General features: G+C 40.8%; 2 protein-coding genes across 2 annotated transcripts in view; both read right to left on the reverse strand.

Annotated features, from left to right (window-relative positions):
- Positions 1-3,805, reverse strand: ldah (lipid droplet associated hydrolase). The gene is made up of 7 exons (XM_079175349.1): positions 3,740-3,805; positions 3,191-3,337; positions 2,746-2,880; positions 2,368-2,537; positions 2,035-2,275; positions 1,747-1,829; positions 1-1,642 (listed from the first exon to the last, which is right to left on the reverse strand). Exons 2-7 carry the CDS (start codon positions 3,327-3,329, stop codon positions 1,454-1,456), a joined length of 957 nt encoding a protein of 318 aa, XP_079031475.1. The 5' UTR covers positions 3,330-3,337; positions 3,740-3,805; the 3' UTR covers positions 1-1,453.
- apoba (apolipoprotein Ba) overlaps positions 3,334-24,767 on the reverse strand; it is a gene marked incomplete at both ends in the record, with an annotated part of 25,418 nt that continues 3,984 nt past the window's right edge. The window contains 27 exon segments of the mRNA XM_079174732.1: positions 3,334-3,337; positions 6,404-7,029; positions 7,119-7,305; positions 7,435-7,436; positions 7,440-7,467; positions 8,023-8,137; positions 8,230-15,780; positions 16,109-16,482; positions 16,657-16,778; positions 17,018-17,187; positions 17,288-17,460; positions 17,651-17,861; positions 18,450-18,580; positions 18,793-18,975; positions 19,071-19,276; positions 19,389-19,562; positions 19,825-20,028; positions 20,170-20,340; positions 20,435-20,642; positions 21,165-21,376; positions 21,501-21,647; positions 21,777-21,921; positions 22,205-22,661; positions 22,767-22,843; positions 22,928-23,052; positions 23,977-24,129; positions 24,451-24,598. Of these exon segments, the coding sequence (XP_079030858.1) occupies positions 3,334-3,337; positions 6,404-7,029; positions 7,119-7,305; positions 7,435-7,436; positions 7,440-7,467; positions 8,023-8,137; positions 8,230-15,780; positions 16,109-16,482; positions 16,657-16,778; positions 17,018-17,187; positions 17,288-17,460; positions 17,651-17,861; positions 18,450-18,580; positions 18,793-18,975; positions 19,071-19,276; positions 19,389-19,562; positions 19,825-20,028; positions 20,170-20,340; positions 20,435-20,642; positions 21,165-21,376; positions 21,501-21,647; positions 21,777-21,921; positions 22,205-22,661; positions 22,767-22,843; positions 22,928-23,052; positions 23,977-24,129; positions 24,451-24,598 (12,304 nt within the window).

The raw sequence follows: 24,767 nt of genomic DNA on the forward strand, positions 1-24,767 counted from the left end.
TCTCACATCTCTTGTAATAGCCAACAATTCATGATTCAAAACAATATAAACTTCTAAAATAGTATTTTTGCATCACAACTTTACACACAAACACCAAATAAATAGTTATTTTCACTTGCCAACTGCACACTGGTGTGATAAGTATAAAACACTATCATCGAGAGTCTTTGGCAGTTTCATTAGTGGCACGCCGTAAATATAATATCTAGTTTATGCTCAATAGAGATGCACTGATACCAACGTCAGGCCGATACCGTGTTTCAGTGACAACGGGGGGGATGATCCATTCAATTAAATTCTATGTTTATAAACTACATTACATAAAGGAATTTGAAGTTTTCCAGTATGTAACAGTTTTCACCCAAAATACTAAAAATAATTGTGTAATAAATGTATGTTGGTGTAAAGAGCCGCAGCTCTACACTGTCTCATTTTCATACGTCGTTATCAGTCCCAGAGTGTCAAATACTGACGCACAAGGCCCCCTTCAGTATCTGTACGAGACAAACACAGGACTATCACCCAGGAGTCCGCTGTTTGAGTCCCAAGGAGTTCTGAGTTATGTCGAAGTTCCGTTAGTGACGTTTGACAGGCTTTCTGTACCAACGTTGCATTCTTACTTTGTTTTTCTAGTTATTTTAAGCCCAACCATGATGTTTGTCCTAACCTTAACTTTGTGGTTTTGCCGTCTAAAACTCAGCAGGTGATTTAGTTTGAATTCACAGCGTGTTTACTGTGACCGTAGTGGAGCTACCCAGTGTGTTAGAAAGTGACCCGAGGGTCCTGACCAAGCACCCGTATGTGACCAGTTGGACTGGCAGCATGTTGCAGTGGCACATACTCCAGATGTTCATCCAACAAAGTACCAGGACCAGTGAGGTCATGTTAGAGGTACACATTACACAGCCTTTATAGCGGCGCTCAATACTTGTACGGTAACCACTTGTGAGTAGACACGTTACAGCTGAGTAATGACTTGCTTCAGGTCTTTCAATGGACCATTGCATTTTGAGGGTGCATCATCAAAGTTACAGCATTTGTCCACTGTAACAAGTTAGGAATGAAATCAGTTAGAAATGGACTTAAACGAATAATTGGAGTCTTGGCCTCACTCGCTCTGGTTATCATTACTGTGCGATACTACATGGACTTCGATGTGAACGCTTCAAGGTGTGCCCGGAACCCTTTGTGGCTAAATGTTTCATCACATTCCATTACAGTCTGATGGTGTTTCACAGCACAGTAGCATTGCCACAAGTAAACCAATGAAAGTACAGTAGATAAGATGAATATGAACCACCGTACGCCATTAAATCAACGACACATTCATGTTTGACATATCTTCAGCACTGAGACTGTATTCTCAGTTCAACTCCATGACGTATGCCCATCAGAACGCTCCTGGTCTGGATGCAGGGGGGTCAGACAGGCAGAGAGAAAGCCAACGATGAGCTCATGTCCTCAAATCTCCACTGATCCAGTCAAACACCATCCTGCCGACTGGTTCTCCTGCATCCAGGACGAAGGCGTGGCGGAACCCGCTCTCACACAGTCGGAAATGTCCACGTGGGAAGTCCTGCTTGATGTCGTGGTAATACTGAACAGGGCACCAGTGGTCCGACGCTCCATAATAGAATATAAGCTGGAAATGTGAACACACACAGACAGTTTACTGCTGATGTCGATTTCTAGATTTAACACACAATAACAGCTAAAAGGAACAATGAGCCGAGGCCCTTTTCCTACCTTTTCCAGGTTCTTCTTGATGGTGATGTTGTCTCTTTCCAGAACCGTCGTCATTTCCTGACCCCCCATGTACATAGCATTAACTACAGAGAGGAACAAATCATCATTGCTTTAGATCACAAGTATGACATGACACACAGGCGTGCACTTTCAAACCTCTGTAGAATATGATTCAGAGTCGATATGAAGCAGATTCCTATTTGTGAAAAAAATGTGTGTGGTGTGTAAAACTTAAAAAGGTGAACATTAGAAGCATTACAGGAGTAAAGAGCAAATATAACAGCCCACCTGCACAGTCTCCACTGAGCAGACCTAAAGTGGGTTGGACTACGGTGTGGTCCAGGGACCGGATGCCCCCGAACACCAGTTTGATGAGGCTGGCTTTGAGTGCCTCGGGCAGCAGAGAGAGCAGGAAGAGAGGCAGGTAGGCCACGTAGCGCATTTGACACAGCACAGGGGTCATGACCCTCCCCTGCGGAGTCTCCGCCATGCGCTCAATGGTGGGAAACAGCATGACGGCTTTCAGAATCTGCATGGAGAAAACAATCTGACTCAGTGCTCTGTTTAAGACCTTCACACTAACGTCTCTTTAATGAGCCACCCTGGCTTATTGCAACTAACCTTGAGGTCCGGGTTTCTCTTCATGATGTCCAGAATGATGTAGCACCCGATGGAGTGTCCCACCAGCACCACGCTGGTCTCTCTGGGAACATGTTTCCGGAGGAAGGCCAGCTTGTGTTCGATCTGCCCGCTCAGACCAAACACGTCCCGCTCCGCTGCCGAGGAGACATCTGTATGAAAGAAGAAAAATGTCAGAATCCATCTAATGTCTCTATGTTTACTTTGGTGTCCATGTTCAACTCGCCTGAATGACTCATTAAAACTACTTCCATGTTTCAAAATATGTGAGGAACATTCCTATTTCAAGTAGCATCATTATTCACGCTCTCTTCTCTTCCAGTGTACTGAGATTGGCGTGCGGAAATTAATATTCCGAACCTTCAACCATGTCCATGGAGTCCGGTAGCACACAGTGGCCAGCGTGGCTCACGGCCCACACTGGGTGGTGGTAGCCAAACATACGGTGGAGAGTTTGCATGAAGGTCCTGTAGAAGCCCACTACGCCTGGGTTACCTGCATGGAAGACAGCAGACGATCAGCATATAATGACAGCATGTCAAGGTCATATCAGAGAGTAACATGTTGAAAAATGTTGAAATGCAACATCAAGTGCAGCTGAATGGAGACAATCACATCAATGGCACTATACATTTGTTCTACTAGTCCCAATGTTTCTGCACATTAGTTAGTTTGTGGTCAGTCTGAACCATGCAAGCACAGCATCAACTCAATATGGAGGGTCTTGAATCTAGATGTTGGTGCAGGGCTCTTCTGCTAATGCAGACCTTTCTTTGTCAACATTGTACTTCGGGAATACGCTCACCTGGAATGATGAGAAACAGCACCTTGTGTCCAGAGTGCAACCGACAGGAGCCAAACTTCAGAACCTCAGTGATGGCTCCACAACAGTAGCTGAAGTCCGTCTGCGGTTCGTCCCTCCCGTCTGTCACCGTGTCGTCCATCGCACTAGCTGTGAGGAGAGACGGGGGGAGAACAGGAACACCGAGTTCAAGCTCCTGGTTCATCCGCACACAGAATAACGTGAGCTGATACCGTTAGTTTATCAGCAGGGTCCAAAGGTGACGCGTTCCTTCCACGACAAAGGTCAAAAAACGAGTCGTGCATGTGATGCGTTCGTGTTGTCAGATACAATCGGTATTTACAGTACAAGATATGCAACGCGCCCTAACAATATGAAGTATTAAAAATGATTTAGCCAGTGGTTTGGTGCGACAGTGACAGTAACTAGCTGAAATGAGTTCATATAAATGCTAACATGCTAACGCTACTGACTGACGTTCACTTAGCATCCTAGGGAACTGGTTTTCCGACGCTAGCAGACAAGTGTAATGTGTACCAAAATATAGTTTACCTAATAAGAATAAGATTACGCCCTCCCCATTTGATTCATCTGCGTCTCTCTGTTTTTGCTCAATGTGAGGACTTCCTGCTGGATGCTGATTGGTCAGCGGGACCTTCTTCTCTTTGTTAAAGCGTGTTTATTATCCAACTCACAGCCACGCTACCGCCTCCTATACTGCCGGAGGGTAGATAGACAGAATGTACACAAGGGAAAGGTCATGTAAGAATGATGTGGTGTTTGTTATTATTGTACCAGAGAAAAGACGTTTAAAAAAACACAATGGTCACCAGAGAAAAGATGTTTAAAAAACATGATGGTCACCAAGGAAAAGATGTTTAAAAAAACACTATGGTCACCACGGAAAAGATGTTTAAAAACCACAATGGTCACCAAGGAAAAGATGTTTAAAAACCACTCTGGTCACCAGTAAAAAGACGTTCACAATTGGTTAAAAAGTGAACAGTGTTTATTCACCGACTATTTGAAGAGGTTGATTGAACGTTCACATGTAGACCATATTTCACTGGGATTTGCAATAGTATTTTTTTCTTTCATTCTCTAAATTGTGCTGATACAACAATATTCTCGTTTTAGAGGCTAACTAAGAAAACCACATCCAAATTTCTTAGTTGAAAGCCAATACTGTAAATCCTGTTGAAATATGGTCCAAATGTGAATGTTTAAACTAAGTCAAAAAATAGTCGGTGAAAATACTTTCACTTTGAATCAATTCTGAACTCACTGTAGACTTTTTTAAACTGAAAAATACTCACTGGGATATTACACAGTATAATACTGTACACTGTTGCTATGTTGCTGTCTGCCAAACAATAGGTTTTGACCCTCTTCTGGTTTGCATACCATTTTGCTATAACTATATTTAAAAAACGTTTTAAACTTTTAAATGCTCACTGTTAAAGACACTAACATCAACAGTATCCACTTAATACATTATAAAGGATGTATTAAGGACAAAGAAAACAATGTAACACAGGCAACAATTCATTTGTATTTATTAAGCAACAATTTAAATATGATATGAAGAATACTATTCAAATACAACTACAGTGAAATCGAAAATAAAATGATTGTTGGCAGTGCAAACAATAACAAGTTCTCCCCTTCCTATTGCTATTATCAAAACCATTGCTTTTATTAATATTATTATTCTACTCTGTTGTTTCCATCATTATTATGCTCACTACTCTCATTATATGAATCATTTCTGTCATATGCATTGAATGTATTGTAACTCTGTTATGTTGTTCATTCTGTACACATGACATCTATCACACTTCTGTTCATCCTGATAGAGGGATCCCTCCTCTGTTGCTCTCCATAAGGTTTCTTTCTTTTATTCTTCTTTTCCCCTGTTCAATGTTTTTTTGGGGGGAGTTTTTCCTGAACCAATACCAATCTGAGGGTCCTGGGACAGAGGACGTTGTATGCTGTATGGATTGTAAAGCCCTCTGAGGCAAATCTGTGATTTTGGGCTATACAAAATATATTGAAATTGAAATGTCAGTGGTCAAGTGATAAAGCATCTAACATAATGAATATAATGAATTAGCCTTTGCGGAGAAAAGGACAGAGCAGTAGTTGAATGGTTAATGGGAGAGGGAAAAAACACTATAATAACATGTTCGGCCAGACAAACCAAAGTTTGGTGAATTCTTTTGGCCTTATTTAAATGAAACCGTATATAAGTTTAGAGGGGAAAAGTCCCATCTGGTTGCACAGATACCAAGCATTAATAACTATATAGAAATAGACAATCATCTCATTTACTTCTGTAGGTCATATAGAGGCATTCAAATTTAATTGAGTTCCTTACAGTAACTTGAAGCAAAATCTCCCTCTGCTACAAATAATTGGGATGTCATAGACATCCAAAAATTGGTTGATTTAATAAGAACATGTATAGGGACAGTATGACAAACACAAACATCTGTATTCAAAATTGTTTAATTGAACATTATCAAACATTAACTTCTCACACAAGAAGAACTTGTATATTTTTAGTTAACACCGTAAAACACATTTTATTGGCATCAAACAAAGTCCATTTTTCACAAACACATAAATTCAGTCAATCATAATGACACCACTATCAAGAGAGCCATGACTCACTGACTGGATTGCGTAGGCCATTCGCTGAAAGACTTCCAAAGAAAGGGTAAAGGAATTTCAATGTCCATCACTATAATGTATGGTTCTGTGCTCTGGGATGTCATTTTCATTAGATCTATGCTTTCATTAAGTCCTCCAAAGAGATGTGACTGCAAAATACTGATAAACTCCTTGATATCGTTATTTACCCGCTCCATAGTTAGACCATTATAAGCCTCTTGAATAATCCGTTTGGCATGGTCTTTATACTCAGCCATAGATCTCTTTGCCTCCTCAGTATGTTGGTTTGAAGATTGCAGAACTTCTGCATAGATGGCATCAACTTGAGAAGCAATTTCCATGTTTTCATCTTGTAAGTAGGTGATCAAACTGTCCGTTTTTTTAGCAATCATTTGGAGGAGGTCATTAACTGTTTTTTTAAGCAAGTCGAACCCCCTGAGCACAGAATGTCTTAGCTGATCATATACAGATCTCATAGAAGACACCATTTTATTCATGATTTTACTTCCTTTTACAACAGTATCAGTTCCAGGTATGGTGAACCTTATTCCACTGATGTATCTAGAAATATTCCCAATGATGCTGGCAAACCATTGGATTGCCCCGTCGGTGGCTCTTGATACAGACCGACGAGCTCGCTGGAACATCTCCAGGCTTGAGAGCTTCTCTTCAGATCCAGGCAATGTCACCTCTGTGTCACTCAAGAACTGTGTGACTGCATCTTGCAAGTCATAAATCTTGTCTTCACTGTGTTTCAAGACTTGATTAATCTCGTCAGCCAACCTGTCTACAACATTGTGCAAACGCATGGACATCAAGCCGTCAGAAGCCTTCCTGTACATGTCTTTCCCTTGATCACTGAGGTGTTTGATTGAATTCTGCAGTGTGTTAAAAGACATAAGTACCTCGTGATAGGCTTTTTCTATGACATTAGAAACTGTGTTTTTCAGCTTCATGCCGCCACGGTTCAGATCAAAGCCAAAGTGAGCAGTGTGGTACTTGTTAATGAACTTGAGCACAGCATCGGTCATAGAAGGAATCTTGTCCTTGGTACCCTCAATCACATCATAGAGGAAATCCCAATTCCATGACGTGTGTAAAGTCAACTTCTGAGAGTTTCTCAGCATGGCTACGGCAGTGAAAATATCGGTATCCTTTTCAAGATTAGACTGAAGTTGAGGGAAGAAATTGAGAATAACAATAGTTAAAACAGTGTAAATTGCCCTACATATAACATTAATCCATATATAGATCTTACCAGGTAGCGACTAAACAGTTTCCCATACAACTGTGATGGAGACTTCCGCTGAAACTGCAATCCAAGGAAACCAGCTGATGGAGAAGACATAGATGCAGTGATGCCATCTTTGCGGCAAGCAAAGCGGAAGTTTGCATCCGCAAATGTTCGGCTACTGATGTCAACATTGAGAGTATTACGAGACGTCCTTTAAAACAGAGAAACAGTTGTTAGTAGGGGTATTTTCTAATGCATCTTTGGTCAACCCGTGAAAGAGAACTCTTTTGTGAACTGTTAAACTATGCAGAAAATCAGCCTTTGGGTGAAAACAAATTACATTTATTCAGCCAAAGGGGTTTGGTGCTTCATCCTAAGAAAAAACATCTGTTTCATATTGCAGTAAGTCCATTGTGCGAAATACCCAGTGGCCATAAGGGGGGGGGGGGGGGATACCATCCAAAAACTTGCTCAACCAAGGTTATCATCTAGAAAAAACACCAATTGGACCTCCTACCCAATATAAGGATTCTTGATGTCTTCCTCAGAGTAGCTCTGACAGCTCTCCTAACCATGGCTAATAATTTCAAACCTAAGATAAAATGTCTCTGCGGCCTCATTTTTAATTTCAATTCTCTAATTTCCGGACTAAATGCAGATGCAGCTGAACATTGTGACCACATTGAAATTAACTTATATTTCCAATCCACATGCAACAACTACTTGGACGGTAGTGATGCCGTGGTTGACCCACAATGTTTGGGTATGCTTACTAGAAAATATGACGAAGCAGCGCTCAGAGTAAGTATCATATTTTCAACTGTTCTTTTTTTTCTGGGCTTCCATTGAGATTAAATTAAGCAAATAAACATAGATTTCTAATCAAATTAGAAATTGAGGAATCAAAAAGTATATTCCATACACTTACCTTAGGTTTTGTGCCAAAATGCCATGTTGCCAGTCCACATTTACATCACTGTGAATGAAGTTGCCCTCCCCATCTAGATTGATTGCTCCTTTATCAAATGTAAGGGTTGCACTTTCTGAAGGGACATAACATAGTATATATATATATATTACAATGTCTTAGATATAGTAATTCAATCAAGTAGAGTAGAGTGTGTGTCTGTCTTACCACGGAGGTCATATTCCAAGAAGATCATGGTAGAAGTACAGATGGAATTCAGCAAAGTAACAAGGCTAGAGTCCCTTTTCTCCAGGTTGGCAGTTGTTGACACATTATAAATGGGAGAGGAAACCTTCAGAGTGGCACTGATGGCTCCGAAAGCTGGAATAAACACACTTGAAGGCAGATGTAAGGCAATGTCAGGGATTTCAATTTTTCGCTCTGGGATTACGATGGTTGGGAGTTCAAAGTTGAAAATCTGGTTTGTGATTTCATTTGGGCTGATGCTGTGCTCTCCAATGTTCAAGGATTTTGGTAATGTGAAAGATGAGACAGTGATTTCATATTGCGGTATTTTAACTGAAAGGAATGACATTTTTCCCTGTAGATACTCTGTTTCAATGTCATAACTGGGCACTGACATTATTGGCAAGCCTGGCAGCATGATTTCAAAGGCTGTTGTGGAGATCACCTTGGGGATGTTAAGGTTCTTGAGATCAATTGTTAAGGGCTCAACATGCAAGTTGGTAAATGGCACATCAAAGGCTGGAACCAAGATTGCAAGGGGAAGGGTAAGATGATCAGGGACATCCAGGTTTTCAAATCGCATGTCTATGTTCCTTATTGAGTGTGGAATTTCTTTTACCCAAGAAGGCACTGCAATGCTAATCTCAGGGATGCTTAAAGTGATGCCGTCTTCAAATTTGAATGGTATTGCATACTCCTGGCCATCCATGCTCTTTGTGTACACAATGCTGGAAGAGATGTTAAGGAATTGTAACTCGTCCATATTTGTGACTTGATCAAACTTGAGAACATCCCAGATGGTCTTCTGATATACAGGAAGCCTAACAGTTTTCAAGAAGGCTAGGTGGCCTTCCACTGATTTTGTCAAGTCCATGCGTACTTCAGATTCATCATTAGACACAAGAAAATCACAAGCATGGATGAGAGAAGCCAGTTGTTCCTTACCACTCCAAGTGAAAGACTGCTTCTCTGAGCTGATGTCAAGGTTGATACTCTGAATAAGTCCAGCATGACCGAAACTATTTGGCTGACTTGCCTCAATGTTCAGTGTAGTCTTGAAGGTTGTTAAAGGAACAAAATCTAGTTCTCCTTGAACACTGTGCTTTCCATTCGTGTTGAAAGATGCAGATTCAACTTTATTATTGCTGGTGTAATCAGCTGTTGCAAAGATTCTCCTCAAAGAGACCTCAAGAGCCATGTTGTTAGTCACGTCAAAATGGAAGATGTTATTGTTTAAGCTTCGTTTGAGTTTATCCTGTTTGTCAATGTTTGAATTCAAAACAGTCTTGGAAGTTGAACGGAGGCTATTGGAATTAAGGTAGAAACTGGCCTCATTTTCTAGATCTCCATTAAAGTTAAAACTGTCTATTATCGTTATGTCTGACTTCCCTCGGGTAGAGGTCTCCAGTGACACATAGGAAGAAAGTGCTTCCAGTGCCCAAATCATATCAAGGTTTCCTTTGCCTACAGTTTCAATCAGAGGAATGTTAAACATGTATTTTAATTTATTCTTGGAAGCAACATTTGGCTTGGTCTTGGTATTTCCTGTGAGTTCTTGATTCAATTCAAGATTGAGGAAGGGTAGATTCATTTTTGCAGTGTTGGCTACAGATGCATCCATGCTCCTTTTGATGAGACTAATAGCACATTCATGGTTTGCTTCCACATTGTTATGCTCCAGGGACACAGTGGTGGCCAGTTTTAGTCCTCTCTTTCTTGACAAACTGGTGGTGCCATACATTTTTCCATTCAAAATTTCAAACACAGATGTTGAGGAAGAGTCAAACCGAGCAACAATGTCAGACTGGTTGAAAAGGCCAGCATTAGCACTTAAGGTAATCACAGTGGATTTGAAGGAGAAGTCACAAGTTATGTTTCCAAGAGCTGGGATCAAAATGTTGTTCTGAATGGCTGGTAGTGTGAAAGTGGGCAGCTTTATTTCACTTAATGTTTCTGGAACATGGATGACAGGTAATTCCAAAGATGGTAGCACGACGGTGTAGGATGGCACAGAGAAACCCAGTGCTGGAACTTTGAAGCTTGGTGTACTGACCTCCTTGGGAACAAAGTAGCTAAAGGCCGGCATCTCAGCACTGAAAGCAGAAACCTCAATATTCAATAATGGTATTTTGTATCGAGGGATAGTGAAGATTCTAGGAGGCAGACTAGAGGTGTCAATTTTGTGTTTGATATAATGGGCCTTTGCTTGGTTGTACGAATCTTTTAGAAGTGTAACTACTTTGTCTCTGCATTGTTCAAATTGAGCCTGGATGATGTTGGCGTTGCCAATAATTGTATTATAAATTGGTTCAAGGTGTAATTCAAAGCTGTGTGTATCAGGGTTCTTGTAGTAATGAAGCTTCAGGTTTGTTTCGAATGACTGCTGAGGATTCATTAGCAAGGTTTTGAATCCAGCGTTTTCCCATAGAGACAGGTCTCTGACCTCAGGGATTTCAATCTCAAGATAAGGTACAGTTATTGCTGGTATAGATAAAGGAACAGTCAAAAAGTCCAGATTTGCCTCTCCATTAGCTGACGATTGAAAGAAGATGTCCATTTCATTGTTTTCTGCTGTGAAGTTGTGATTGTACTTGTACTGGTTGAATCTTGCCAAAGTAAAGCAAGAAGCACGCTGCTTCTCCGAGTTTAGTATGACACCATAATCATGCTGCAGATCGACCTTACCAGTAAGTTTCAATGGTAAAAACATCTTTGAGTTTACTCTATTCTTAACATCAAGCGCAATTTCAAATGGATGGGCAATGAATAACATCGAGTTGGCCATGAATCCAGTCAGACCTCCAGTGAATTCAGCATCATGAGAGGCTATAACTGCAACTTTCAAGTCCCCAATATGAGCCTCTCCATTTAAAACCATAACACTCTTCTTGACAGATGGAAGTTCATTTTCACATCTAGCTTCAACAGTAATATGGCTTAAGATCACAGATTCAGCAGTCAGTGTTTGCTTCGATTTCATGGCCTTACAGTCTGTTTCTCCTACTAAAGTTAACTTGGCAGTTCCAAAATGTATGCTGAATTCTACATTACTTGTGTGTGTACCTTCATCAGAGTAGTCTTGAATGGACCACTTTCCATTACCAGTAGTTTCACCAGTCACAGTTACTCTGCCTGATTCCATGGTGGCTGTTATATTCTGTTTCATTGATGCCTGACTTGAAGTTTCAAATGATGGGACATCCAAGTTGTGGTTGTAGGTTGTGTCAATGGCTGCAGAGATTCCTTTCTTCAATGTAAGTGCCATATTGTTGACCAAATCTGCCATGTACATTTGGGTTGTGGCCTTGCTAGTGGTCTTAGCAGAAGCCTCAGCAGAAGAGCCAGTGAGTGTCAAGGATCCCTCATGATCAATGGAGAAGGCCACATGTGTAGCTTTCACGGTTTCTGTGAATAGCAACTTCTTCATTCTGGGAGCTTCCAACTGAGCAGTGGCTTCAAAGGTGTATTCAAGGGGTTCGATGGGTGATTTGGCATGAGAAGTAATAGTGGCTGTAAACTGTGGGTTTTTTGGTGTAGACGTCGAGTTCTCAATCTTCCCTATAGTTTCCAGAGTGTACTGTGGGGAGCCCACTCTAAATCCACCATGAAGTTTGCCAAAAACTGGCATACAAATGTCACTGGGAACCTCAGGTAATTTGATCTCTGGAATTGGAAGCATTATAATTTCAAAATCCTTCAGATTTAATTTGGGGATTTTGATGGCTGGAAATTTTATTTCTGAAAGAGTTATTTCTGGGATGGTGAGATCTGGTAGTTCAGAAAGGTAAAGAACTTTTAGGTCACCAAAAATGTAGTCAGGGTCAGGCATTTGGATCTCAAATCTTCTGATGTCGTCTATAAATGCAACTATATGTGCTTTGATCTCCTCAAAGTCTACGGTAAAGGCAGGAATTATGTAGGAGTTGAGGATGGTGAACTCAGGGACGACAATTTGAGCTGGGATGCTAATCTCCTGCAGTTTGTTCAGGTTGATCGTAAATGCTGAAATGATAAGGTCAGTGAGAGGTACAGTAAACGTTGGAACTTCAATCTCAGCTCTTTTCAGTGCATCCAGAACTCCATCAGCAGTTTGCTTCATCTGGGTGATGATCTCGTTGTCATCGGTCAGTTTGGTGATCTTCTCTATCAGTTGGTTAAACTGTGCAGAAATGTAGGTAACCACATTGCTGTAGGATTCACTTGCTCTTTGGAGGTAAATGTACATTTCATTTCTGATATCCATGTCAAGGATCCGTTGTCGCATGTCCTCAAGGATATCCTGCACTTTCAACTTGATGTCATTGTAAAATGTAGTGTCAATCACATCTTTTAGTTTCTTTAGAGCGTCAGCCACCTTTGTGTTTTTGAGTTCGTCCAAATATGTGAAGATAGAACTTTGGATCTCTCTGAAAAATTCCCTTACTGCCTCAATTTTTTGTACAATCTCATATGTTTTAATCTGCTCGTTGATATAGTTTGTCAATACAGAAATTCTGTTGTTGGTCTCATGAACAAATGCACTGTAGTCAAATTCTTTCAATGAGTTAACCATTGAAGAAATGTGCTCATTAAGATCAGCAATGCTTTTCCTAAATTCAATGGCCCTGACCTGGCTTGTTACACTGTGCAGAAGTTGCATAATTCTATCATGAACTAATTCAAAGTTGATAGATTTCAGAGCATCGGCCATTGACTGTACTGTCTCTTTAATTTTGAATTCCTTGATGAGAATTAATAATTGATCCATTAATTCTTTAACTGTATCATCAAGATTGTATTTTAAAAGTGTATCCCTAATGTAAGAATACACCGTATTGATTTTATTGGGGATTTCATATTCGTCAATCCAGTTGACAATAACATCATTCATAGATTCCAACACTTTTGCTATCTCTGAAGAGGGGATTTTATATAATAGCCGCTCAACATAAATGTCTAAATCAATTGAGAGAAGGTAATCCTTTACATCTTGGAAAAACACGTTGATGTCAAAGTTCTCAATTGCCTGTTTCATTTCAGACAGTTTGTCTTTTATTTTCTCCAAGATTCCATATTTAGAATCAAGTTCACGCAGCCATGCAGCACTGCCTTCTGTGAGCTTCTGTAAATCTATCTGTCTGATGATATCCTCGATGGTATCCAGTGCTTTGATGAGTGACTGCTTGATTTTATACTTCTCATCAAAGGCCGAAAGCTGATTTCCAATTTGTGAAAGCACATTTGTTATCTTTTTGGCAAAGTGGCCGGCCTTGAAATAGTCTTTGATGTCACTCATTTTGGTGACAATGTCCATTATCGTATTTTCCATGCTCTCTCTCAAGTTGTTCATCGCAACCTCCAAGTCATCCATTGTTACAGCAAACTCATTGATCAAATAATCAAGTTTTGCTTTTACTTGATTCACTTTGTTCTCCAAGTCCATTTTGTGCATGAAGTCACTCACTTGCATGGGTAGACGATCTAACTTGGCTCTAAAGTCAGTGATTGTCTGATTGATATCTAAATTGTTGATGAACTGTTGAATCGATTCTAAGGCTTGTACAAGTGTGTTCTTGAGCTGCTCAAAAGCAACAGGAAAGCTCTCAATGAATGGGATGTTAATAATATGACAGTCACTGTTCTTGTCATACTTAAGGAAACCAGCTATACTAAATTCTTGTATTTCTGATGCCGTGTCTTTGCTCAATTTGCTGAAAATGTCTGTTAACATTACTCCTGAAAACTCAAATCCAACCATCTCAGGATTATGGAAAGCAATAATATCCTGGTTATAGGCATTGTTGTTTAGGTTAGATTTTACTTTCCAGGTCAGAGATTGGTTCATTGGTGTCAAGAGGCCATCAAATTTGTTGTCTAAATTAGTGGAAGACTTCGCACTTGGAAACATATGTGTAGTTGATACCCGGCTGTCATGTGAGTATGCAAGAGCTAGGGGCTCGGCTTTAACCAACAACTTGCTATACAGCTGTCCGGTGTGCTTCCCATATAGATTAATTTGCCCATCACTGTTGACAAGAGCATTAACAGTGAGGCTGAAAGGCAGTGCCATGGTGCGAATGGTGCTGTCAAAACGTAGAGGCTCAGAATTTAATAGTGCCTCACAGTTTGACTTAAAGGAAAGTCCAGCAAACTCCAGTTCACAGTTGTGACTTAACTGGGCATCCATTATATTTCCAGATGTGCTATATTTCATTGTACCAGCCATATCGTCATAATTGAGTTCATAGGTATGTTTAATGTTGTGTTCTTCTCCATAAGCTCCATTCGTACTTCCACTCAGATCCATCTTAATTGGCTCAAGCTTCATGTGGCCTTCATTGTTCCAAATAACATCATAAAACTTGAGGTCATTTGTCATGTCAAGTGACGTAACAAATGGCTTCATATCAACCTTGGTGTCTTGCTTGTAGTAAATATCTTCACAGATGAAGTTGTCAGTCTTTGAGTGGAGGGCTAGGGTCCACATAGTGAGGGTCAGTGCATGGCTAGTTTCTGTTTTCATCTGCTTCAATGTTCCCATGGTATTGCTAGTAAAGGTCAGAGCCCTACGGTTTAGTACAATATCCATATTGTTTCTTGTGATTGCATCGTATGCATGGCCTTTGAGGACACCATTCAAAGAGGCTTCCGCAGCTGTGATTTTACCCTCAACGTTCAGCTCTCCTCTGCTTTCCTCAGCCATCGCTTTTGTCCTGGAGGACAGGGATGCTCCATTGTTGTCTATGGCACCACTAAAGATATTCTCCACCATGACAGGGCTGCACTGAATGCTGTTAGTTCCACTTGTGGTCAGACCATTTTTGCCAACCAAAACAGAAGCTTTGTGCAATCCACGACCTGTGTGAAAGGTGATGGAACCTTCAGAGTTTAACTCAAGCCCATTTGAATCCAGGGATCCTGATATCAGTGAGTATGCCCTATTTGTGTCATCATCTGCCTGTGACTCAATTCTGAGGATGGCCATATGGCTGGACACACCAAGCTCAACTTTGTTATTGAGTGATTGACCCATGGCAGTAGCAACGGTGTTGCACTTTAGGGTCAGTTGAGCATCTTTATACTTGAGCTCTGCTACATGCTTGACGACGTCCTTCAGGGCATTAGTTTTGGACACCATATTTAACTCAGAGTTTGCGTAGACTCCATGGATCATATTGTGAACATCAAAGAATGGCGAGTTTAAGTGCAGGGTGGACTCTCCTCTTCCTTCTCCATCTATTGGACGCAGGTTGTAACTGTGGGTGTAGGAGGTATTGGTATTGAATGAACCTATTTGAAGTGATCCATCGACGGTGCCATCTCCTGAGACTTGATCTGAATCCAGAGTCGAAGTTGACTGAGCAGAGTAGTAGAGGGAGGCTTGCAGGCCTAGTGGACTAGAGGCTTCGATCTTATAGTTGGCTCTTGCATTCAATTTGTTTGTTACACTTAATGTTTCTAACACACTAAAGCTTGTGTCAATGAGGCTATGGCTGAAGGAACTATTCAGATGATACTTGACATTATCAGCTCTTCCTGACATCATAGCGGTTCCTTGAAACAGAAAAGATAGTATTATTAGTACCTGTAACAGCGCAGGCAAAGATGTAGAATAAGCTCCCATGAATAAATTGCTCTATGCTGGAATGTTAGTTGCTGCACCTTATTAAAAGCTCTATAACATTGTTCTCCAGAACTCATCTTTACAGATAGAAGAAGCTCAGTTTCACAAAAACAACATTGTTTTTCTACCAACTATCAGTAACTACACATGCCAAACATTTTTAAAAATCATATCCTTCATGCCACTTTCTCTTAGTGAATACAACAAAAGCCATCATTAAGTAACCTTTAAGAATTGGCATTTGAAGAAGGTGTTTACCTTCAAGCTTGTATGACAGTAGTTTGAACGGTGATTGGGCCATAGCCTTGTACTGTGCAATGTAGCTCGGGACATCAACAGTGTTGTTGCCTCCAGAGATGGAGCCTTCCCAGCCGTAGAAGTTGCTGTTGATCTTGGTGGATGCTTCAGCCAGACCAAGAAGGGGAACAGTAAAATCCAAAGAAGGTGGTATAGTGAATGATGGTAGTGGATAGTTGTTGGCAGGGATATATAGGCCTATCTCTGGTATATCTATAAGGGGAATAGACAGAGTGGTTGGAATGTTCAGTTCTTGGGACTTTTTGCCTCCATGTGGAAGAGGAAGCGAGATAGCCATCTTATCCTTGTTGAACTCGTATCTGAACAAGCTGTCACTGTTGAGGTAAAAGAAAATACATAATCAATATCGTTCCAATTTTGGAAAACTGTACATTGATAGGGAACCATAAGACAGACCAACTTGTACAGCTGAATTGTTGAGTTAGGGTTTATGTTTAAGTAATACCTGAAAGCAAGTCATATTCTTACATTCTACAGTAAACACTTACGACTGCAGAAACAGCTTCTCCGGCAGTGCTGCCAGGGTGACATCTGAGATGCTCCTCTTATTTTTCAGGTTTGCAAGATAGGGGATGCGTGCTGTCAATTTATCTAACCATATATCACCGGCCTTCAGGGTGACATGAAGATAAATTACATTTCACTTACAACAAAAACTGTATTGTGTGAAAGCATTCAAGAAAAAAAAAGATCATATCTCTGTTTCTGCAATACTTTTAAATTTGATGGACAACATGAAGTTTGATAACATGGTCGCACTACCCATACCAAAAATCATAAATAACTAACAGAACGACCAATTGGGATTAAAGAAGGTAATAAATAGAGTGTCAAATGTCAAAGCGCTACCTCAATGCCTTTCATGACTATGTGACGCAGTTTCATATCAGTCTTTGCCACTTTCTGGTCCAGGATATGATCAATGAGCTGTTGCAGCCGCCTGTGATGCTCTTCGACATTTAGTTTCTGAATCTCTGAATTCAGGTCTGATTTCAGTTCCACTTCAAACTTGTCAACATCTACAAAGAGAAAATACAAATGCACCCACAAATATACAAATTAATGAATAATCTACATCTGTCTTCTGTGCTAAAATTGTGAGTGATGGTAGACAGTTACCGTATTTGACGGAAGCTTTCTGTTGATAGGATGTCTCAGGGAGGTTGATGACTGTCTCTAAGCCCATGACCACATCCTCATCCCTCTTTAGGGTTGCAGTGACAGAGGCATCAGTTTTCAGAAAGGGAATGACCATCTTGAGTTGCATCATGGCATCCTTCATCATGTCAAGTCTACATTCAAAACAAAGGGCAGGTTGGTAAGACTGCAACTCGATTTCTTAATTATTTGCATTTCCCGATGTGTTTATCATCCACTGATATCCAACTGCTTAAAAAATAGTCTCAAAACAACAGTACAGCTGAAATGTCCACATTATATATCATTAGGGAGGATTGAAGAATTATTTATAGAACAATGTACCTTGTGTGTCCAACAAGAGTCAGCTGTGGGATGTTCTTGTTGGTGACATCAACAGTGATCCCTCTCATCCTCTTTCCTTTGGCTTCACTGTCAGTTACAGCCAGCTTGATGCCAGCTTCCACATCGTAGTCGGGAATGACAACCTCAGTGGTGAGAGTGTTCTTGTTGTGGTTGTATTTCAGAGATGCAGTGACCTCTGACGAATCGTGCCCTAGTAGCAGCAGAAATTAAACTCCATCAATTTCTATTCAATGGTGGCTTTACAATATATTACAACATTGCCCATATTAATGTTATAAGTCATGGTTACATATAAAAGAGTGAATTGACAAATAATCTTATGACACACATTCATTCATTCTGGACCATTCTAGTTCCAGTACATGCCCTTACTAACCTGTGGATGTTACGCAAAACCCAGGATTAGGTTCAATGACAAACGCTCATCAAATTTGACATAAATGTAAAATAAAATATATTATGGTATGATTAAGGTTAGGGGAGACTGTGGTAATGGTAGTTAAACTGTGGTTAAGATATGATTACAGTTAGACAACTAAAACCCTCAACGTTATTTGCAGGTCTGTTGCATGAAAGTAAGACATGCTGCACGCCAAACTACTTTCTTCAGTGGCACTTAACGTTGGCACTGGATGTAAATTGTGATGTGCGGAATACACACAGACACACACACACACACACACACACACACACACACACACACACACACACACACACACACACACACACACACACACACACACACACACACACGCACACACATTATTTTTAACAGTACCTTCTGCCCTCAGGGTTAACTTCAGTGAGTCCACTTTATGTCGACCCTTTTTACCCTCTCTGAGTATTTCATTAGTGAAGGTGGCAGTGTACTCTGAAACTTCCCCTGTCGGCTCGATTTCAACTGCAAACCTGAGAAAACACAGCTTTCATGAAACTCTGGTTAAGTGTTAACTATCTGGTTAGTTAAAATCATAGAGTACTGTATTCAATTATCAGCCAATTACGGTAACTATCTACATATTAGCTACACAAATAGAAACTACTAAAATAAATCCAAAAAACCTCAAATCAAAAGACCAAATGGGTTTCAAGTTAGATTTGCTAAAGTGGCTTCCTCTTACCTGCTGTCTCCACTGAAGAGGTCATATGGGGCCTGGTCTATTGAAGTAGCATTGGAGAAACTCACTAATGAGCACAATCTCAGACCACTGAAAAGGGGCTGGCAGTCAGTTGAGCCAGACTGCTCCTCCAACAGGGGTGGTACAATTTGTGTTTGACTGGAGGACACTGACAGCAACTTGTTGCTGTATTTCAAAAAGAGAGAGAAGTGGTGAGAGAGAACAACATGACTGGTAACCACCGAAAGTGTTTTGTGTCATTTGGCACATGTGCCACTGACCTAATGCTGAACAACTGAGTGTTTGACTTGGGAGCAGGTATGGACAGTCTCATCTGGTTTTTGCTCATGGTGACCTTAGCATTGAGGGAGCTCTCGTGGTACATATTAGTGTGCATCTCAAGCCCAGCCTCCCCATAGTCTGGAATTTGCACACCCATTTGGGTGATGAATTCTAGCCCAACTGAAGGCATGAAGGACAAGTCACTCTGCAAAGTGAAGGATACAACAGAGTAGCTGTTAACAGCAATTCTCAGGGGTCATGTGCAACATTTGAATTTTATTTAACATATAAACTACAAAGAAGATAAGCTAAGTTACCATTCTGCTAGCAGATGAGTGAGTCATGCCTCCTTTGGCACCAGGTGCAAACACACCAGCCAAAGAGAACTTCAGAGGAAAGCCAGCAGCAGTGGGTAAAGAAAAGGCATCCTCCATGAAGATGTAGTGGGCAAAGACTTCATTTTCAGTGCTAGATGTCAATGCAGAAATGGCCTGTTGGAAAGTAAACAAACATATGAACTGTAGCTTCTGAGTAGGTTACCCAAAGCAAAAGCAGATGTATTAGAGGATTTATCGAGGAGTTATGGATTATTTGGCAAAAAAAAAAGATCTCAAAAGGAAGTACAAGGCTTCCACCCTGAGGAAGATTGGTGTGTGGTCGGCACATTCCCTAGTTTTGTGAACAAGTTTTTCTCTTTTGTTCTGTTTTTGCAACATTTATGTTAGTAAACAACATACAAACAACGTATCTGACCTTGGCAGGTAGCACCTTGATGAAAACATGGTAGTACATGAACAGAGTTTCCGCCATCTTTCTCATGTCACTGGTCTTCATGTATCCTATCTCAGCTCCCAGAAGCCGAAGATAGGCAGTGGCTTCAGGGGCGGGAGAGAAACGCACGTCATTTATGAGCTTCTGGACACCTTTTGTGATATCTTTCAGGAGCTCCTGTGGGACCTGGAGAGATATTACAAGTGTATGTAAGTTTCTGGCCATGCATGCTCAAAACAAGTAAAAGGTAGTTGGAAAGGCAAGGTTTCATTCATGTAGTAGTGCAGACAAGCGCAATATGTATGATGTGTACAAAAATCATTTCACCTGTCTCTTCATTCTGTCTCTGTCTGGAGCAATTCTATCCAAAACCTTCCTGAGCATCTTGGCTTTGTCATCTGCCCAGTACATGACTTTAGAGACGGAGTCAGGGAAGAAACCCTGTTCTCCGAAGAGAGCATCAATTGTTGGTTCAAATCCTGTTCCCTCAACGCCAACCTTAAATGCGGGAGATTTGAAATGTTTAAAAATCGCAGCAAAGCTAGATTGTGTATTTTCACCACATATAACAAATATGCCATAGGAAACGTACCTCAAAGATGTCATAGTTGTAGTTAAAAACTTTGAGAGTGGTCTCCAGCATCACCTCTTTAGGCATTGTGTCAGTGACATCGAAGATGATGTTACTCTGCACGGAGCCCAAGGGAGAGTCTATTTTGTAGTTGCTTGACATGCCATCAAATACCTTGTTTGTGGGTGATAGCTGGTCTCTCAAGGCCAACTCAATGTACTCCTTAAGTCTTTAGGAGAAAAGTAGAAGGTTGTAGTAAGATGACAAGACAATTTTATTCTATTTATCTTCTCACTCTCCCTCCAAACTGCATCAACTGATTTTTGATCACGTGGGGGCAGAAGAAACACACTACGCTATAATTTTATTAACTTATAGAATTGCTATTGCTAACAGGTTAGCAATACATTGCCCATGTCTAGCAGAAACAGCAATAATAGCATTCACTTGTTTTTCGAGGCCACCTAATAAATGTAATGTTCACTCTATACCTTTAGCTCTCTTTTGATCTCCTTCCTTAGAAAAATACCTGGCTCTCTAGCTGCTAGTTGTTGGAATTTCTTCACCAGTCGCTAGCTTTGTCTGTCTGTGGTTTGCTGCTAAGTGGGTAGCATACAGTGATATTATCTTTAAGATTTGTGATACGATTTCTATTATTCTATCACAACAGTAGACTTTTGCCTGTGCTAAGAAGCTACGAATTGTACTGCACAGTTATTTAACTAGCTATGGTTGCTGGCCAAATACTCACTGATCCATTTGTGGCTCGCCGGAGTTGCGGATGTTTTTCAGGTGGGAGACCACAAAGCTCTTGAGGTGCTCGTCCCTCACATTCTCCAAATAGTTCAGAATGTCTCTAACCAGGGCTTGGTCTGGGTTCTTCATCAGAATCAGGTAGGCTGCTACACGTTTTTCAACAGGGCTCTGAGCATCCTGGAACACCTCCATGAAAATGTTTCTGACCTGTGGTTGACCAAATGTTAAATTACAACATCCATACTGTACAAAACAGCATAACATATGCTGTGGTCATCATCACCCTACAATGACAAGTTGTAATACATTTGTTAGTGGGAAGTCGTTGTACCTCATTATTATTATCCATCAACCGAAAGGCCTGTATAGCTGCCTTTTGGTTTGATAATGGAATGTCTGTTTTCTTAGCACACTGCAAAATGGAAGAAATCAGGCTGGGGCTCGCAGCTTGCATGGCTTGACCCATGACACCAACAACCTGGAGATGAGACAAAAAGATATTAATTCGAGGGCAGCCCTGAGCCAGATTCCCTGACAAGAGCTGACTGAATCCAGAAATACAGTCAGTTAGATTCTTGAATCATTCACACATACTAATCATTAGTACCTTCAGTACAAGGAAGGCAATCTCTTTGGGATCAGCAGGAGAGTCAAAATCTTCATCAAGGGTTTCTCCCAAGCAGTCATTTAAGAGTGTTTCCATGAACTTTGACACTTCTGTGACCACTGGAGTAACCTCTGCTTTATGGAACCTGTGGACCAGAGACAGGGAAGATATATGCTAATCAGATGCTCTGGTTTGGGTGAAAATTGTGTTAAAAGGTTCGATTTCAGAGTATTTCCCTCTTGTGGTCACCTGCAACACTTACAAAGTTGGCTAAAATAGGACATAAAAATGTGTATGTCCTGTTTAGCTTCATCCAAATTTAGTTTTCTACAGTTTAAATATATAGACATAAATACAGCAATATTGAAAAAAGGATCGTGTGTCATAACTATCAGTTTTATGAAGGCCAGAAACAATATTTGACTTACTTTTTGACTGTGTTGGCTAGGGCATACATGATTACCCTGCTCTGTCTATACTGAGCCATGCTGAGCATATCTCGGACACGTGAGGCATCAGGGTTAGCCTGTAGACTCAGCCCATAGACCAGAGCGTCCACCTCCAGTGACAACCCATCAATGGTCCTGATAGCCTGGAAAATGGCGCTGGTGCACTCTGTGGTTCCACACTGGAACAGGGCCTGCCAGGTGAGCCAGCCTGACACATCCAACATCTCAGTGACCGTCTGGCTCAGGGTCTCGTTCTCCAGGATGCGCAGGCTGGACACCAGCTTATGGAAAAGGCTGGTCCTCTTCTGACCCTGGTCTGTACCTGCCAAAGCCACGAGGTCCTGCAGGGTGCTCAGAGCAGCGTCCTTCGACTGGACTGGAGCTTTATCGTCAGGGTCTTCAAAGTGGAGTGGCTTGCTCTGGCTGGGGTCCATGTCTGTGTAGACACATATTATACATACATTTTGCATTTCCCAGAAAGAGATGTGAACTAAAATGATGCATGTCAGGCACAGCAGACATGCCTGAGATGATCACTAACCAAATACTTTGTTGTTGATCTTTTTGGAGCTTTGAAAGCTGAGATGCTGGGTCACCTCGGATGATATTCCATTGGCCCTGCAAGGCAGATCAGAAGGTGATGCAAAATGCAGAGCATTGCACTATGTACACACATATATCTGCACTCAGATGATGACTTACGCATTGGAAAATGGCAGATAGATGTGTTTTTCTATGCACGTGGCTGCCATTAAGTGCTTTCCCTTATTATCAACCTCGTAGTGGCAGTCTTGAGTGCTTGTAATCAGTTCAGACAAGGGCCGATGCTGGAAACAAAATTCCACAATGTTTGTGCGTTAATGTTCATACATACTTTCAAGTCACAAGAACATTTTGCCTTGAGAAGACTTCATATTATAAAAATGTTTGAAAACTTGTGCAGCTAAATGTATTTTATACCGACAATGGAAAGTATTTTGACATAACCTAAATCACTTTGTATACAATGATTGGTAGTTTAAAGGAATGAACCAGTTATTTTTTGTTTCACAGAGATGAACGATGCCATATCGGTGTATCCATCTTAAAGTAATACTTCACCCACAACATAACTATTCATATACCAATTAATCACCCAGTGTTAGCTTATATTCTTGAAGAAAACTTGTGTAATATGTGACACGCGGTGACTAATCTAATTTTTTAACACTTATTAGCCATTACAACAGATGTTAGGAACTTGTCTTAGTGAGCTCATAGAGCAGGAGCAAAAGGAAAACATTCAACACAACACACAAATATCGAAATCAAACATAATAAAATAGAGAAAATACCATAAATAAAACGACAACACGAAAACATTCAAGAGCCAAATGACCTAAATATATAAAAATGTACTAAATGAGCTTCCACAAAAAAGTATGGTCTCTGATGAGCAAACTTTAAGATTTTATAAACTGCTAATTGCTTTCCAATTTAAGGTTTGCAAAGATTAAAGTTCCAATCAAGTTAAACTCATTCATCATCTATTGGAGTCTTATGACCTTTGACCTCTAGGAGAAAGCAAAGAGAATGATCTTTGAGAAGAGTTCCACAGAGACATGTTACCTAATAGGCTGAACAAAGTCATGTCTTTGCAGAACTCTTTGTCAAAGCAACCTTTTATTATAATCAGGCATGATATTCATCACACAATAAATGGTATTAAATTCGGTTACCAGTGGCTATAAAGGCAGGTACTAACATCTTACCAGTTTTTGCAGCAGGGCAAGGGGGCTGTTGACAAGGTCCCTGCTGTGGAACTGGTCACACTGGGTCAGATCTCTGAACAGTGTCACATATGTGGTGACATCCCCTCTGGCATGCGCCAGGTAGTCTGTAACACACTGGCCGTGCACCGTGCTCTGAAAAAAGGAAAATAACGCAGATGAAAGATTTAGCTCATGGATTTTAGCAGAAGACAAAGCCTCATGCTAATATTGACACACCAGAACGTGATCTTTATTTTTCAGCCATTTCATTTTTCACTTCTCCTCTCACCTCTCATATTCGCTTTTGTGTTCTGTACTGTTTGCTCATTTGCTGATGTAACAACCCAGTTTACCCACAAGGGAGATCATGCAATCTAATAGAATGTGTTCTACAGACCCCAATGCAATAGCATGTGTGTGCTTCTTCTGGTACATTTTTAGAGAAGCCACTTTAGGTTGTGAGAAGATACCAACCATGAGAGTATTCTGTTCATCCTCCATGACAGGCACAATGAGAGCTGAAACGATTCCTCTCTTAATGTTGAGGATGTGGACTGGCTCGTCCGTCTCGGGGTAGAGTTGGACACGGGTGACTTCCTCCACAGTGAACTTCAGAGGGTTCCTGGGTGAAGAAAAGACTTAAAGTCAGTATAGGCTCACACTGTGTTCATACAAGAAGGATTTATGTTAATTTCCAATATTGACGGTTAGAGACCTTGACCTGACTGGTTGTACTTGTGCCAAAGCATCACTGCAAATATCTGTTAGGTCTCCATCAGATTTACTTTGAA

Source organism: Pholis gunnellus (assembly GCF_910591455.1).
Source record: "Pholis gunnellus genome assembly, chromosome: 15".
Classification (NCBI taxonomy): domain Eukaryota; kingdom Metazoa; phylum Chordata; class Actinopteri; order Perciformes; family Pholidae; genus Pholis; species Pholis gunnellus.

Bases quoted from the DNA above. Each gene is read 5' to 3' on its own strand.
- ldah (XM_079175349.1), bottom strand. From the start codon at position 3,329: ATGGACGACACGGTGACAGACGGGAGGGACGAACCGCAGACGGACTTC. The intron at 2,538-2,745 runs GTTCGGAATATT...TCTTTCATACAG, and splicing joins CTCCATGGACATGGTTGAAG to ATGTCTCCTCGGCAGCGGAG. The intron at 1,643-1,746 runs GTAGGAAAAGGG...TCACATTTCCAG, and splicing joins TCAAGAAGAACCTGGAAAAG to CTTATATTCTATTATGGAGC.